Raw genomic sequence first — 15,749 nt, 5'->3', positions numbered from 1 at the left:
GGTCATGGATATTCATTATATTACTCTCTTGCCTATTTATATGTCAAAAATATTTTATAATAAAAGGAAAAGGTAAGAGAATGGGGAGGAGCTACTGGGTTCCTGGATCCCTCCCAGTAGGGGAATGAAGGTCAAGGATTACCAAACTCCTGTTCAATTAAGGACCCTGGGCCCTGGTTAAAAAAGGGAGAGAGTTCAAGGCAATAGAAAGGCAAAACCACTACAATATTGTAAAGTAATCAGCCTCCAATTAAAATAAATAAATTTATATTAAAGAAAAACAAAAATAAACAAATGGAACCTACTCAAACTTACAAGCTCTTGCACAGCAAAGGAAATCCATAAACAAAATAAAAAGACAACCTGCAAAGTGGAACAAAGTTTTGCAAATGGTGTGACAGACAAGAGCTTAATTTCCAAAATACACAAACAGCTCATACAACTTAATAACAACAAAAAAGCCAACCGAATTGAAAAACGGGCAGAAGAGCTAAATAAATACTTCTCCAAAGACAGTATACAGATGGAAACAGGCACATGAAAAGACGCTCAAACTCACTAATTGTTACAGAAATGCAAATCAAAAGTACAGTGATTTACCACCACACACCAGTGAGAATGGCCATCATCAAAAACTCTGTACATAACAGATGCTGGGTAAGATGTGAAGAAAATGAACACTCCTACACTGTTGGTGGAAATGTAAATTGCTCCACCTACTAAATTGCTCCACCTACTATGGAAAATATTGCGGAAGTTCTTTAGGAAACTAAAAATAGAGTTGCCATATTATCCAGTAATCTCATTCCTGGGTATATGTTTGCACAAAACTATAATTCATAAAAGTGTACACAAACACACTTTCATAACAGCGCTATTCACAGTAGCCATCACATGGAAACAACCTAAATGACCATCAACAGATAAAGGAGTAAAGAAGAAGTACAGAATACTATTTAGCCATAATAAAAAGCATGAAATAATGCCATTTGCAGCAACTTGGATGGACCTGGAGATTATCATGCTAAGTTAGGAAGAAAGGCAAATATATGCTATCACTTCCATGTGGAATCTAAAATATAACACAAATGACCCTATCTACGAGACAGAAACGGACTCAGAAACATAGAGAATAGATTTGTGGCTGCCAAGGGCAAGAGTGGGGTAGGTTGGGAGTTTGGAATTTGCAGATGTGAACTGTTATATGTAGAATGGATAGAGAGCAAGATTGTACTATAAGCAGGGGGAACTATTTTCAATATCCTGTGAGAAACCATAATGGAAAAGAATATGAAAAATAATATATATGTATGTATAACTGAATTAGTTTGCTGTATAGTAGATATTAACCCAATATTATATATCAACTATACTTATATAATAATTTTTTTAAAAGGGAGGGAGTTTCTAATGTAAATGTCCCAACTGTTATATTACATATATAATACTTACACTAAGGAATTACTCATTGTTAATGTGGAATTCAGATTTAATCAGATACCATGCATTTTTATCTGCTATTTTTATCTATATGAACTAAATGCAGAGTCAGTTATATTTCAGTGAAAAACAAACTTTAAAAAAAATTTAGATGTTACCAAAGTTACAAATAAAGAAACTTTCAAACGCAGAAGTTTTGATAGTTGTTGAGCAGACAGCTTGCTACATGAAAGCAACTTGCTCCCTGCTTTCTAGGAGAGTTGTTTCTGGGTATAATTTTTTTTTTGTTTTTTCCTTTTTAATACAATTGAACATCAAAGTGGCTGAGTTCTGTCACATAAGACTAACCTGGATTGGTTGATTGGTTGGTGAGAAAGTTTATAGAAGTCATAATTCTGCCTTTTTGTTCTGGAGCTTTAAATAGTATTCTTAACTTATTTTTGGTCTCTTCTCCTCACTCCTTTTAAAATGTTTTTTTTTCTTTTGAGGAGTTGTAATCAAGCAAGATATGCAAATAGGAAGAGGTCGAGAGAGCAGCAAGAAGTTTTTAATGCTTTATTTACATTTATACAGTTAAGTGGCTTATGAATTGAAATATTGTATTTAAGTAGAGCTAAATTTGAGAGTAACTTTCCCAAGTATTAATATTTATTCTTTCATAACTCTTAAGTTTTCTTCAATGAAATACCCCCAAATGCCCATGTAAATATTCATTTCTTTTTCTGACCTGCATTTCCCTAGATGCTTGCTTTAAATCGTGTAACACCGTCACACCCATTTATAACTGCAGCGGATCTGATGGAGGCAAACCAGCTGTGTAGCATGGACTCAAAAGGAAATATTGTGCACGGTGAGAAACCTGCTTGATTAGTAGTTTTTAAAATAAGGTTGAGTTTATATAATGGTATACTTTTTGAAATTACAATTAACATTGTTATAGTGTTTTTATGTGCAGAATATTTTTATATCTATACATCCTTTAATTCACTTCTCCCATTTAAAGTGAAAGAAACTTGATGCACCACCTGCCTTGCTGCATTGGAAATACAATTCTCAGTGTACCAAGTGTTACTGAAGAGCATTGGCTTTTAGCCATTTGGTGTTGACTATCCCTTTGAAGAATCTAGTGAGCTTTCTCCTCTCCAGGAAAAATAAATTAGATGTAATTTCCAGGGGTTAGAGATTATGAATAATTGAGGGCCTTATTGAAAGTTACATAATATTTGCAGCTCTTCTTTATGTTTGCTGTAGGCCATATGATAAGCGCTTGATAGTATTGTCTCTAATCCTTGTAAAAATCTCTGAAAGTTTGGAAAGATCCTTATTTTTAAAAAATTAAAACTAAGCTCAGGGAGGTTGAATAACTTGCTTTAGATTATTCAGATAATAGTGACTGATACACATTTGAAGCAAGGAGTGCTGTGTTGGCCTCTCCCCACCCCTCAAAGCCATAACCTTTCACATTATCCTCCTATTTGGAGGATTTGTTTCAATCATTACGCAAAACTATACCTCATAGTTTTTTCCCCTTTTACTATAGGTTTGTCAGTCTTGGAAATCTGTCTTATCATAGCAATGAAACATTTAAATGATATCTATGAAGAGGAGCCCTTTAATTTTCAAATGGTTTATAATGGTGAGATGACTCATTTGATAGTTTCTTTCTGACTATACTCCACTGCTTATTTGAAGGTACTAACAATATCATTGCTTTCTGTCCAGAATTTCAGAAGTTTGTTCAAAGAAAGGCCCATTCTGTTTATAATTTTGAGAAACCTGTTGTCATGAAGGTAAGATTTTTTTCTGCAGATAGGCTTATTTTTGTCTACTTTGATTGTATATATCATAGCTTCACTTTTATTAATTTTGAAACACTAGATATTATCATAGAAATTTTATTCAAAACAGACACCCCCCCAAAAAAAATTCTAAAAATGAAATGTTTGAATAATTCTGAAGAATACCATTCTGTTTTACAGTTTGTGGGGACATACTGCCCTCTACTGTCTCTTCCTAGCAATTACATCCTGAAAAGGAACTACTCATTAAATTCTACCTAAGACCCAGCTTATAGCTCAGTTGGTAAAGAATCCACCTGCAATGCAGGAGATCCTGGTTCGATACCTGGGTTGGGAAGATCCGCTGGAGAAGGGGTAAGCTACCCACTCCAGTATTCTTGGGCTTCCCTCGTTGGTAAAGAATCCGCCTGCAATGCGGGAGATCTGGGTTCAGTCTGGGTTCAGAACATCCCCTGGAGAAGGAAACGGCTACCCACTCCAGTATTCTGGCTTGGAGAATTCCATGGACTGGCTAGTCCATGAAGTTGCAAAGAGTCGGACACAACTGAGCGACTTTCACAAGACACAGATACAGCCCTATCTTTTTATATCCTTAAGGTTGGCTTTATAAAATCTCAGTAGTAAAAGGCAATAGAATGAGACATTAAGAAAATATAAAACAATCTCATTGGTTAGTGAGGGTATATAGAGACAGTTTTGTTAGAGCTTGGGTAAGGCATGAGTTTCAAAACTTGAGGAAATTTATTCTAGCATACCATTGTCGACCAGAAATATGAGCTACATAATGTAATTTTAGGTATTCTAGTAGCAACAACTACAACAAAAAAAAAGGTGAAAGGTGAGATTAACTTGGACAGTAAGTTTTATTTAATGTACCAAAATATTTAGATCTGTAGTCAATATAGAAAGGTATTAATAAAGTTTTTTATTTTCTTTTGTGTTCAGTTCAGTCGCTCAGTCGTGTCTGACTCTTTGCGACCCCATGAATCCCAGCAGGCCAGGTCTCCCTGTCCATCACCAACTAGTCTTTGAAATTCTGTGTGTTTACACTTAAAGCGCATTTTGATTCACTGATTAGTCATTGGAAATAATTGCTCTTTAGAGTCTTTAAATTATTTGTTTAGACCCTTATTTAGCTGAAGAAGTAAATTTACATTCTGAAATTGTTTCAAACATACTTAAAATGTTGTTAGTTTTTAAATTAAACCTTATAAAAATAGAGTTCCACATTTCAGATCCTCAAGAGCCCATTGAGGTTACTTATTGAATAGCACAGCTCTAGAGGGGTTGCTAGGAGTCGGACACGACTGAGCGACTTCGCTTTCACTTTTCGCTTTCACGCATTGGAGAAGGAAATGGCAACCCACTCCAGTTTTCTTGCCTGGAGAATCCCAGGGACGGGGGAGCCTGGTGGGCTGCCGTCTATGGGGTCGCGCAGAGTCGGACGTGACTGGAGTGACTTAGCAGCAGCAGCAGCAGAGGACTTTATGGGAAGAAACACCTTTTATGAATTTTTTACGCAGTGCACCCATAAGTTTTTTAGTATCCTTTATAAGGATACTAAAGGATATTAGAAGTCAGAAGTTTATTTTCTAGGGCAACCGAAAAAACATGAGATCAGGGCATTGCCATTTTCTTCAAAACAATAGGAAAAATACTTAACATATTGGAGGTTGGTTTTTTCCCTCCCTTCCTAATGATAGTCATAGTTTATGGGAATGTATTAGTGGAAAGGGTTAGCTGAGCACTTAAATTTTTACTAGGAGCTTGAGGCTGGTCATTTCTACATTTTGATTAAGAAAGTATTTTGCTACCTAGAAATATTTGAAGTCTCAATTTTATTCAGCCAATACACAGATCCTCCAGTATTTTCTCATTTTCAGAAATTGAACTATTTTTCTTTTCATAAGAAGAGTTTTTCTAGTTTATAAAGAATGTATTCCAGTAGTATTTTTCACAGGGAGGCTTAAGAATAGAAAGGTCAGTAATCTGTTTCAGTGTATCAGTATTTAATAGTTGATTGGTCCTAATGTATTCTTTTTTTTTCTTCATATCCTAATAAAGTAACTAAAACAATGATCATGGTTAGAAAAGACATGGTACATGAAGGGCTAAGAGGAAGTGAATAGTAAGGAGCCCTATTAAGGTGGGGAAGATGGAAGAAAGGGACTTTCTGACAGGTCGTAGTGGTCTCTGTCAGACTTCTTAAGGAAGGAGGGGTGTGTCCTCTCCTCCATACCTCCACCACTCTGCTGAATGATTTACATATAGGATCAGCTAAACAAGTGTGCTGCTAGAGGTCTTCCCTGCTGCCCTCTGTTTTTATAGCTATATTAAACTTTTATACAGCAAAGTCTAACAAAACAAACAAAATGTAAAGGTAGATTTGAGTAACCTGGGCCATTAGTTTAAAAGTACTCGTCTTATCAGACTCTGGGTTTTTATAGAGAACCAGAAACTCTGTTAACTTAAGTACTAGGAAAAGATACGACAAAATGAGGTGAGGAACAAAATCAGATTGTGCAGTTGAGTTGCTTGCCCTGTTTACATTCAGTGATGTAGGGACAGGCAACTCTATACTGACACTGCCTCATGTGATGTGTGAAGTTTTATGAGGTTGATGAGAATTGTTTTTGAACTTTACTAACATCTATTACATTTTGTTTCCTAGTACTGTTCTAAAACTGACTAAAATCCTAACTGTCCTCTGGCTTAATGTTGTTTACTTCCCTTATTCAACCTAAACCATTTGTTTCATCTTTCAGGCATTTGAACACTTACAGCAATTAGAATTAATAAGGCCCATGGAAAGAACATCAGTAAATGCACAGAGGGAGTATCAGCTGATGAAACTACTTTTGGATAATACACAAATTATGAATGCTTTGCAGAAATACCCCAACTGTCCTACAGATGTTAGGCAGTGGGCGACATCCTCCCTAAGCTGGTTATGAGTATAACCATGGTTTCAGTTATGGAGTTTCAGGCAGACTTCTCTAAAGAACTAAAAGCTGTTGTGCTTTAACAAGATATGTTATTACATTTTCTTATATTTATAAAGATGTATTTTTGTATTTATGGGAGACTGTTAAACATGTATCATGGCTGTGCCTTGCCTTTGAATCATATGAGCAGTTACATGATTTTAAGTTTTAATTCCAGTGATATGTTGTAAGTAACTGTTCAAAAAAATAAATATGACTATCTTAGGGATTGAAACATATGCTTAATTTAACACTTGTGAAGTATTTATGTGGTACATTTGAAGAGTTCACTTCAACCCAGCAGCCAGATATTTTTACAAACTGTAAACAAAGCAGTAAAGAAACAGTGGTTAAGAGTTGAAATGGAATGAGTAATCTTTTGATCCACTGGGAGATGCTGCAGTTTTTCTGTATTCATGAAAATCTAAGATTCTCTCCCAGACCAAGGTCTTCAGTTCAGGAGCCTGATCAGTTTGGCTAGAAGATCTTTCACATGTAAGAAAAAAACGGAAAGTTTGAACAGTTTCTTCCAGGCTTCTTAAAATATGGTACTCACACCATCTATGGAAGAATCTTTTGTAGGATGTTTTTAAATGCAATTCTTGGGCATGTTCTAGGAACTAGCATTTGTCTAACAAGCACTTTAGCAAATTCCTGTAAAGCCACTCCCATGAATAATAGAAAATGTATGACAGTGTTATCTAAATGTTTGTATCAAAAAGTAGACCCCCCCCCCGAAGGAATGTACCTTATAAATTCAGGACTCCATATTGGTATGTGTTTAAAGTGAAATTTAATAAGCATTCATGAAGTGTGACTTCATTTATTCAGGAATATTTGTCTACTTTTTTCATAGAGGGTTACAAAAGACAAAGTCCCTATCCTTGTACAGTTTGCAATACTTTTAAAACTGTCAAAGACCCTGATAATTAGCTACTGTTGTTTACGGGTGAGAAAACTAACGCAGTAGTGGCCCTGTCCAGAGGATTGACAGACCCTGGAATTCCAACTCATTTCGTTGACATCAAAGCTCAGTAATGTGTTTCTTAGTGTGTCTTTTAAAAGTATACTCTAAGAAACTATTTTCTTGGTTTTAAGAGTTATTGCGTTTAGAATGGAGTATGAGATTTCTATGCATAAAAATAGCTCTTCAGTACCTGCAACCTATTCTTTGCACATAGGCATTCTTAGTTTCCAGATCACTGTCATTTACTTTTCAGCAGTGTTTCATGAAAGCCAAGACTTGCATCCTGGTTCTGTGCAATAGTTTACAGATTTTTAGGGGATATTTTGCCAAAATACTTACCATGGTCACATCACTATTAAGAAGCAAGGTTTTTTTGCACTTGAGCTAAAATTGTCCCTTAAAATTTTTTCTGAGCTGTTTTTAGGGGAGTACCCTCTGCTTTAAAAGCACTGACCACAAAAGCACCTAAAGAACTGGCTTGAAGACTGCAAATTTTTATCTGCCTAGGATGCCACTCAAAGGTTTGAAAGCCCTCATCCACTTACCTGGCTATGTAAAAACTACAGAAAAATCCATCACCATCAGTGAAAGCTATAAAACAAAAATAAAAGGTAGGTTAGCAAAAGTCACACAAATGAAGCATAAGCCTACATTTCAAAAGCAGTTTTTCAGAGGAAGAATGTTGTGTTCCCCTTTACTTTTTCCTTAATACAGAGAAGCTAAAATATACTTAAATGTTTTAAAACTAACTTCATCTTTTAAACTGTTTAAACCATCGTCAATAAAATAAAAACCAAATCTGAAAAGCCCTAGTAAAAACCTTTCAAGAACATAAGCAAATGTGGCTTAAAGATATTTTCATCTACTAGAAAAGGAATGCAGCCTATTAACCACACAATCAAAAGACTGAAAACCAGGTGAGCAGGCATGTTAGCAGCATCAGTGAGGTTATCACTCCTGTGATCCCTCCACCTGTCCAACCGAAAGCATTAAGAAAAAAGTTCCCAGTTTTGTGGACATGCAGATGTGAATGACTCGGAAGTGGTGTGCTGTTTCCCCAAAACTTACATCATAATTCTGTATATATTGATTACATACTATTAACTTTCTGAAGAATCAGTTTTGCAGAGCAACACTAGAAACAGTTTCAGTCTTTCTGTAGAGATTCCTTGCAGATTCTACCATGTTTGCATTTTCATTTGGTTTTTTTAGAAGAAAATGCAGTTTCTTTCAAACCAGTGTAACCTAAGTGTTGCCCCTTCCTTCACCTTTACCCTAAAAAATTGAGAACCCATTGATGTGAACTTCGACATTAAATGTGGGTAGGTGGGGCTCTTCCACCCCCATTTGCTTGGAAAATCAGGTGATAAACCAAAATTCTAGTGTTTAGAATTAGCAACATTAAAAATGCAAATGAAAGCTTGCTTCCTTGGTGATCCCTCTTACTGATTACCTTAAGTGGAAAATACCAGAATTCTTCCTTCTATTGGTAAACTGTTGTTGGGAAGTGTAATTTGTATCTTTGATGTCTATTACCTAAGTCACTTTTTAAGAAAAAGTCTGTATGGAAAGACAAGGTGACTAATGCCGTTTAGTCTCTCTTAAAATTGGTAGGACCAACATCTGTACTTTCAAAGGAACACAACCTGCTTACACAACAAAGGAGAGAAAGGCCATAATTGACAAACCTCCCTTTCACCTGTCCCCATTTTTGCACATTCCAAGGTGTAAGACTCACTATCAATTATAAAGCTGCTGTTCCCATCTTTAAGAATATATAACTAAAGAAAAACTTCATATGCAAATCATACCATGTTTATTTTTTTATTTAACTTGGGAATGGAATGGGGATAGCATACATTTTATTTGTACAATATTTAACAATCACTTACCCAAGGTGGGGTTTTATGGGACTTTTTTTTTTCTTTTTTGACTTTTTGTTAAATACTTGCAGAAAAAATAGCAAGTACAATTTGACAGTAGTACAACAACCTGTGCCCAAAACACTGACAAGAAATACAGAGTAAAGCTAAAATAATTGTTTACCAATATTTTGAGAGGTAACAAATAGGATATGGGTTGAGACTGCATAAAAAATGTACTGCTGGTTGAATATCTGAGGTAAATGATGTTCAATCAAGATGCTACTTGTATCATTTTGCCCATAAATCAGTAAATAATTTTATGCACATTATACCAAATGTTCCTAAAAAGTAATATTTTAAAAAGGTAAAAAAGAGAAACTGGAAAATATCTGTGGCAAAGCATCTTTTTTAAACAGTTAATCAGTTTTTTTTCACTAAACTATCCAGGATTTTTTCCCCTCCTACCTGCATTTTACTTAAATGTAGCTGTTATACTACCTAGGAGTAAGGACGGGGGAAGAAGAGTTTCTTTATATTTTCATGATTTATGATTCATCTTTAAGTTCTAAACTTTTTTCTTTCTGATTGTATTTTCAAAACATCACCATGAAGGACAGTGCAAGTTCATGGGACCAACTGTGAGGCACAGTCTCTGTTCTGGAATTCACAAGGTACCTGTAATAAACATTCAAACAAGAATCACACGTCACATGCTGAAAACTGCCTAGCGTCTAAAATACATACAAGAGCGGTGCAGGGCATAGACTTCGAATACAGCCAAACAGTCCATCAGTTTGGACTAGTCCATCAGTCCTATGGCAGTAGATCATAAAGCATTCCTTACACGGAGATCTGGGCAAGGTTAAGAGTGTAAGTTAGAGCAGCAGTTCTGATGTGTGTCATAAAGGCAAAATACAAGACGAATCATAAGGAGCACCATACACATGAGGAAAAAATTATTGGGGTCTGTTTACCCCCAAACAAATCATTTTTCTTTCTTTGATCTTTCTTTTTTGCAGTATCCCTAAGCTCAAACTTTTTATTAATTTGCCCACTCTAGACTGACTGTAAACCAAACATGAAAATGCCCTGCAAAAGAAAGTTTTAACAAGACTAGGTACAGGACAGGTAGTCACTGGAACATTCTTATTTTACTGCTTATAAAAATTATTTTTCTACCAATGTAGTTCTCAAAAGGATACAGGTTTTATTGTAAAATTGGTTAGCTAGAGTTAAGTACAATACCCAGGATTTCTAAAAATGTTTTCTAACATGAAGAGAAAACTTTATTTTGTGAATAACTGGTCTTATAAATGTAACTCTTTAAGTGTTCACATAAGCCAAACATTCATCATAATACTCCTTGTTTTCCTTTGACTTTTTTAACTTTTAAACACAGGATTAAATGTTCAGAACAGGTAGAAATCAGTCTTCAAGAGATGAACAATTTTCTTGTATGAACATTCTCATTATTTTCCCTTCTTGATTAGTTTCCAGGTAGAAGCAAAACCAAGAAATTGAGAAGCCAAGTACTTTTTTGAAATAAAGGTAAACTCAACACTGAAATGGGAATTCTTAGAAATACAACAAAGCCTTGGGTACATTATGTGACCAAGAACACAATTCTCTGTATGGTGTGTGGCACACAGACGACAATGCTGTTACTCTTCTTTCCCTCCCTGCTTGGAGTCTGTTGACCTATGTATTATTTATAAATAATATAATTTATTCCCAGAGATTAAGTGCATGTTTTATGTAAAATGTAGTGTACTGTGTGGTTAAATAGCCATTTGAAGATAACACATTCACAGTGAGCTCCTGATAGTGACACATAAAAAATTCCTTTATAAAATTAACATGGATTTTAAAATGACCTGACAAAAGTACATAGCATAATACTGACTATTTGTTGGTCAGTAATCTAATTAATGTTTTGCTTTGGCCTGTCAATTTGAGAAGGAATCCAATTATATTCTAATGTAATATTGTTTTGAAAAGCACTTTGGCACCTACTTATCAGTTCCATTTTCTCATCAAGGATAAGGCATGAACTATCCTAAATTAATATCAGTTAGTTGTAAAAGCAATTTGTGGAAGGAGGCTAAGCTATGTTACCTATATCAACATTGGTTACCTCTAAATGTCATTGCATATTTTAAGTTATAAGTTTAACTTGTTATCCCTGATTTGTTTTAAAGCAGTAACATCTGAAATCTGTGCTTGAAAGTTTAAATCTCTATCCTAGGATAATTCTTGACATATCACAGACATCAAATATTACTCTGACAAGATGGCACCAAGCAGAAATATAGTAATAAAGTTTACAAGTCTCAAAGCAGAGAGTGAGGAATTCTGGGTAATGACACTTCCTGAGGTGATTCTAAAACAGTGATCAAGAATGTCCCACACACTGTTTGGTGAAAAGAAATACACTACAATTTTACATATATAAATAGGAAAAAAAAATCTATTTTTAAAGAATAAAAATGAAGAGCTTTCCAGTGTTACAGCTCACTTAAAAATTTTTAAATCATGCTTTAAATTTTCAAATAGTCCCCAAGCACAGCACACCTAAAAAAATATGTAGCTAAGTATGCAGTATTTTGGGAACTGGCTATAAGATGATTTTTTTAAACATGGGAGAAAAGGGGGAAATACACCATTTTTTCATTTCAAAAAACAACACTTTTTTTTTCCCTTAAATCACAAGCTAGCACAAGAAAAGCTAAAACACTGCTTTACAAATGGCCACTTACTGTTGGCACTAAGCATAGCTTACCTTTTTTTCTTAAATAACACAGTGAATTTGTAATACCTTGTTACAAAACATGGGTCAATTTATTATTGAAATTTTGTTAGTGTTTTCAATTTTATAATTTAGCAACCGTGGAACTGAGGTATACCTTGTTGAGGGAGGTTAAAGTAATGCTTGGAAGCCTCTTTACTGTACCCCACTTAGATGACTTTGTTTATGTACACAGAACAGCAGCACACTAAACATTCACAAGCTGTGTCATATTGGCATTACAATAGTCATTTATAGAAACACAACAGCAAATGCAATAAAAACAAGTTACCCTTTTAAAATCTGAAATGAAAAGTTTTTGATTTAAAAAAAAAAATAGCAGTAGTTCATTTAAGGAATTAGTGTCTTCTGACAGACATTAAGAAATCTGATGTCAGTTTTCAAACACGTGATTAGCCAGGTCCAAAAAGATCCTTGATTTGGAGAGGGCCACATTCTTCATGTACATTTTTTCAAAAGTTTCTTTATAGAGTTTACAACTTTTCTCTTAGTCGCGTGTCCTTCATGTATGTCTCTGCTACAGGCAATGCCATAAGTCTCCCAGAGCCACCTTTTGAAATGAGGGTCTTCTTTCTGAGATGTCTAGGACACATCCTACTCATTTCACACAGAAAATAAACTGTAAGCAGTTTCATTAGCAGCTCCAGTTGAGAGTCCTGTTTCTCAGTGTGTACACATGGTGCAACCATCATAGACTAGATTCTTTGGGAGGAAAGTCAACATTTGTCACCATCGTGACCACTGTTACAATGTCCTCTGTGGTAATGATATTTGTTAGTCTTTGCATCTGAGTAATTCTTTCACCTACACATCCAGCTGATAACCTGGCTTCGGCATCGTGATCCCAACATTCTTCTATCGTTTCACAGAGCATTGCCATTCCCTATAAAGGAAAAACACATTTAAATATCATAACAATTTTTTTTTCTATTGGGAACTAGAGTAAAACTCTCATAAAGAAATTGCTATTCTGTGGGTTAAAGAAGGTCTCAAAATTAGCCAAGTTTGATATTTGTCAACATTCACTTTTGAATAATCTCACATGGAGAGAAGCACTGAGAGAAAACAGTATTTTATTTTTTTTTAAGCACTGGAGATGATCACAGCAGGTGATTTGTTTAATTCCAAATATCTCTGATAATTATTCACAAAGCAGGTAATTTAAATTTAAGCTAACCTTTGAACTGAATTCAAGACTAAGGCTTTGAGAAGTTTACCAATTTTTATTATTTTCTTAGTTAATATCAGCATTTCTACCTTGCAGATAAGTAGGAAAAGGGTTAGGAAGCCCCACTTAAGGATTCTCTACTTGGCTTATCCATGTTTCTAGTTGTATCTAGAACAAAATAACCAGGGCAATATTGTTCCAGCCTTCACATTCCTAGTCTCTTATGAACTTGAAAATCATCCAATCAAAATGCAGTAACTGTCATGGAGAGAATACTGGGTACTTCACTTTTTAAAACGACATCATATGTGAAGGTGGTGATCAGCAAGGTTACCCAACTCTCCCCACAAGCTCACAGTCAGGCACTTGCTTCCCTTGGAAACCTTCCAAATAGGGGACACACTGTGACACAGGAGCACAAAGCCAAATGTCCCCCACGGCTGACTTTACCATCTCCTTCACAAGTGTACAGATGTGGCCTTACTGCATTGTTTCTAGGACTCTAGTATAGAGTACCTTGTACCAAGATTTCTGCCTCAGGAAATCCACAAAGAAAATGTGCAGAAATATAAATCATTCCTCTGACAAGCATTTTTTTTTATTGGAAATTAAAGTGAAAAGCTAACGATAACTTACAGCATGTTTCTGCCAATAATCTCTTAAAACAGGCCTCTTTTTTTTATGCACAACAACTTCCTGCATGTCTTCAAGAGAGGGATGCTGGCCAATTTCTTCCTCAAATGGCAGCATGTATTCATCTACAGGTCCTGAAATGTAAGAAAGGGGAAAAGTCATTTTAATTCAAATAATCTTGCCTTCCTAACTGAAACAAGTTTTCTAAAGCATACTTTTACTGCCTTTTCCTAACTGTCATACGCTATAAGGACAGGACTGGAAAAGGTCAGTTTTCATTCCAATCCCAAAGAAAGGCAATGCCAAAGAATGTTCAAACTACTGCACAATTGCACTCATCTCACGCTAGTAAAGTAATGCTCAAAATTCTCCAAGCCAGGCTTGGAACCGTGAACTTCCAGATGTTGAAGTTGGTTTTAGAAAAGGCAGAGGAACCAGAGCAAATTGCCAGCATCCGCTGGATCATCAAAAAAGCAAGAGAGTTCCAGAAAAACGTCTATTTCTGCTTTATTGACTATGCCAAAGCCTTTGACTGTGTGGATCACAATAAACTGTGGAAAATTCTGGAACAGATGCGAATACCAGACCACCTGACCTGCCTCTTGAGAAACCTGTATGCAGGTCAGGAAGCAACACTTAGAACTGGACATGGAACAACAGACTGGTTCCAAATAGGAAAAGGAGTACGTCAAGGCTGCATATTGTCACCCTGCTTATTTAACTTCTATGCAGAGTACATCATGAGAAACGCTGGGCTGGAAGAAGCACAAGCTGGAATCAAGGTTGCCAGGGGAAATATCAATAACCTCTGATATCCTGATGACACCACCCTTATGGCAGAAAGTAAAGAGGAACTAAAAAGCCTCTTGATGAAAGTGAAAGAGGAGAGTCAAAAAGTCTTAAAGCTCCACATTCAGAAAACTAAGATCATGGCATCTGGTCCCATCACTTAATGGGAAATAGATGGGGAAATAGTGCTGACTTTATTTTCTGGGGCTCCAAAATCACTGCAGATGGTGATTGCAGCCATGAAATTAAAAGACGCTTACTCCTTGGAAGGAAAGTTATGACCAACCTAGACAGCATATTCAAAAGCAGAGACATTACTTTGCCAACAAATGTCCCTCTAGTCAAGGCTGTGGTTTTTCCAGTGGTCACATGGATGTGAGAGTTGGACTGTGAAGAAAGCTGAGCACCAAAGAATTGATGCTTTTAAACTGGTGTTGGAGAAGACTCTTGAGAGTCCCTTGGACTGCAAGGAGATCAGTCCTGGATGTTCATTGGAAGGACTGATGCTGAGGCTGAAACTCCAATACTTTGGCCACCTCATGCAAAGAGCTGACTCATTGGAAAAGACCCTGATGCTGGGAGGGACTGGGGGCAGGAGGAGAAGGGGTGACAGAGGATGAGATGGCTGGATGCATTACCAACTCGATGCACATGAGTTTGGGTAAACTCTGGGAGTTGGTGATAGACAGGGAGGCCTGGCGTGCTGCGATTCATGGGGTCACAAAGAGTCGGACATGACTGAGCGACTGAACTGATAATAACAGGAAAGAAAGAAACGCTCAACTGTAGTTACAACCACAAATTTTAATTTAGAAGAAATCAAAAAGTGTAATTTGGCATGTAACACTGCTAACTATTGTAAGGAGCTGTTATTGTATGGAGCTACTGCATAAGGAATACCTACCTCTGTATATAGGACACAGGGAACCGTGGATATGTGCATATTAAGGATATAACATCTCTATAAGGCACCCACTCCTGCAATTCAGATCAGACTATAAACAGTATTGCTTTCCTTTCAGTTCAGTCCGTACAGCCATCTTTATTCTGACATGCCCTAGCTCCCTACACAATCATACAAGGAGGTATGTACTCCAGAGGCACACCTCTACCTTCACAAAAGCTGCCAAATATTTAGTTTAAAAATCACAAGTGGACTGTATAAACAGGGTTCCCAACAAGTCAGAATGGTGCCTTCACAGAAAAGCAAGATTTATTCTACAATGTAATTTTTTTTTTTAACTTAGGCCTACTCAAATACAGAAATTCAGCTAGGAGTTAGTAGTAACTAATAATCA

At 36.0% G+C, this 15,749-nt stretch overlaps 2 protein-coding genes across 6 annotated transcripts in view; one reads left to right on the top strand and one right to left on the bottom strand.

Annotated features, from left to right (window-relative positions):
- Positions 1–10,621, top strand: part of ORC4 (origin recognition complex subunit 4) — a 95,499-nt gene extending 84,878 nt beyond the window's left edge. The window contains exons 11-16 of one of the 5 annotated variants that reach the window (XM_018062594.1): positions 2,182–2,290; positions 2,981–3,076; positions 3,163–3,230; positions 6,005–7,801; positions 9,668–9,726; positions 10,546–10,621. In XM_018062594.1, the coding sequence (XP_017918083.1) occupies positions 2,182–2,290; positions 2,981–3,076; positions 3,163–3,230; positions 6,005–6,193 (462 nt within the window). In that variant the 3' untranslated portion in view covers positions 6,194–7,801; positions 9,668–9,726; positions 10,546–10,621. Of the gene's footprint in view, positions 1–2,181; positions 2,291–2,980; positions 3,077–3,162; positions 3,231–3,419; positions 3,580–6,004 lie in introns of those variants that run through there. The other 4 variants (XM_018062578.1, XM_005676172.3, XM_018062602.1 and 1 more) reach the window with 4 other exon arrangements.
- The window catches only part of ACVR2A (activin A receptor type 2A), a 96,249-nt gene continuing 89,495 nt past the window's right edge, over positions 8,996–15,749 (bottom strand). Inside the window, exons 10-11 of the mRNA XM_005676173.3 lie at positions 13,666–13,796; positions 8,996–12,744 (exon numbers count right to left, since the gene is read on the bottom strand). Of these exons, the coding sequence (XP_005676230.1) occupies positions 12,550–12,744; positions 13,666–13,796 (326 nt within the window). The 3' untranslated portion in view covers positions 8,996–12,549. The remainder of the gene's footprint in view (positions 12,745–13,665; positions 13,797–15,749) is intronic.

Source organism: Capra hircus, chromosome 2 (genome assembly GCF_001704415.2).
Source record: "Capra hircus breed San Clemente chromosome 2, ASM170441v1, whole genome shotgun sequence".
In the NCBI taxonomy this organism is placed as follows: Eukaryota; Metazoa; Chordata; class Mammalia; order Artiodactyla; family Bovidae; genus Capra; species Capra hircus.
The sequence above is the reverse complement of the archived record's forward strand: the minus strand, read 5'-3'. Positions and strand labels throughout refer to the sequence as shown.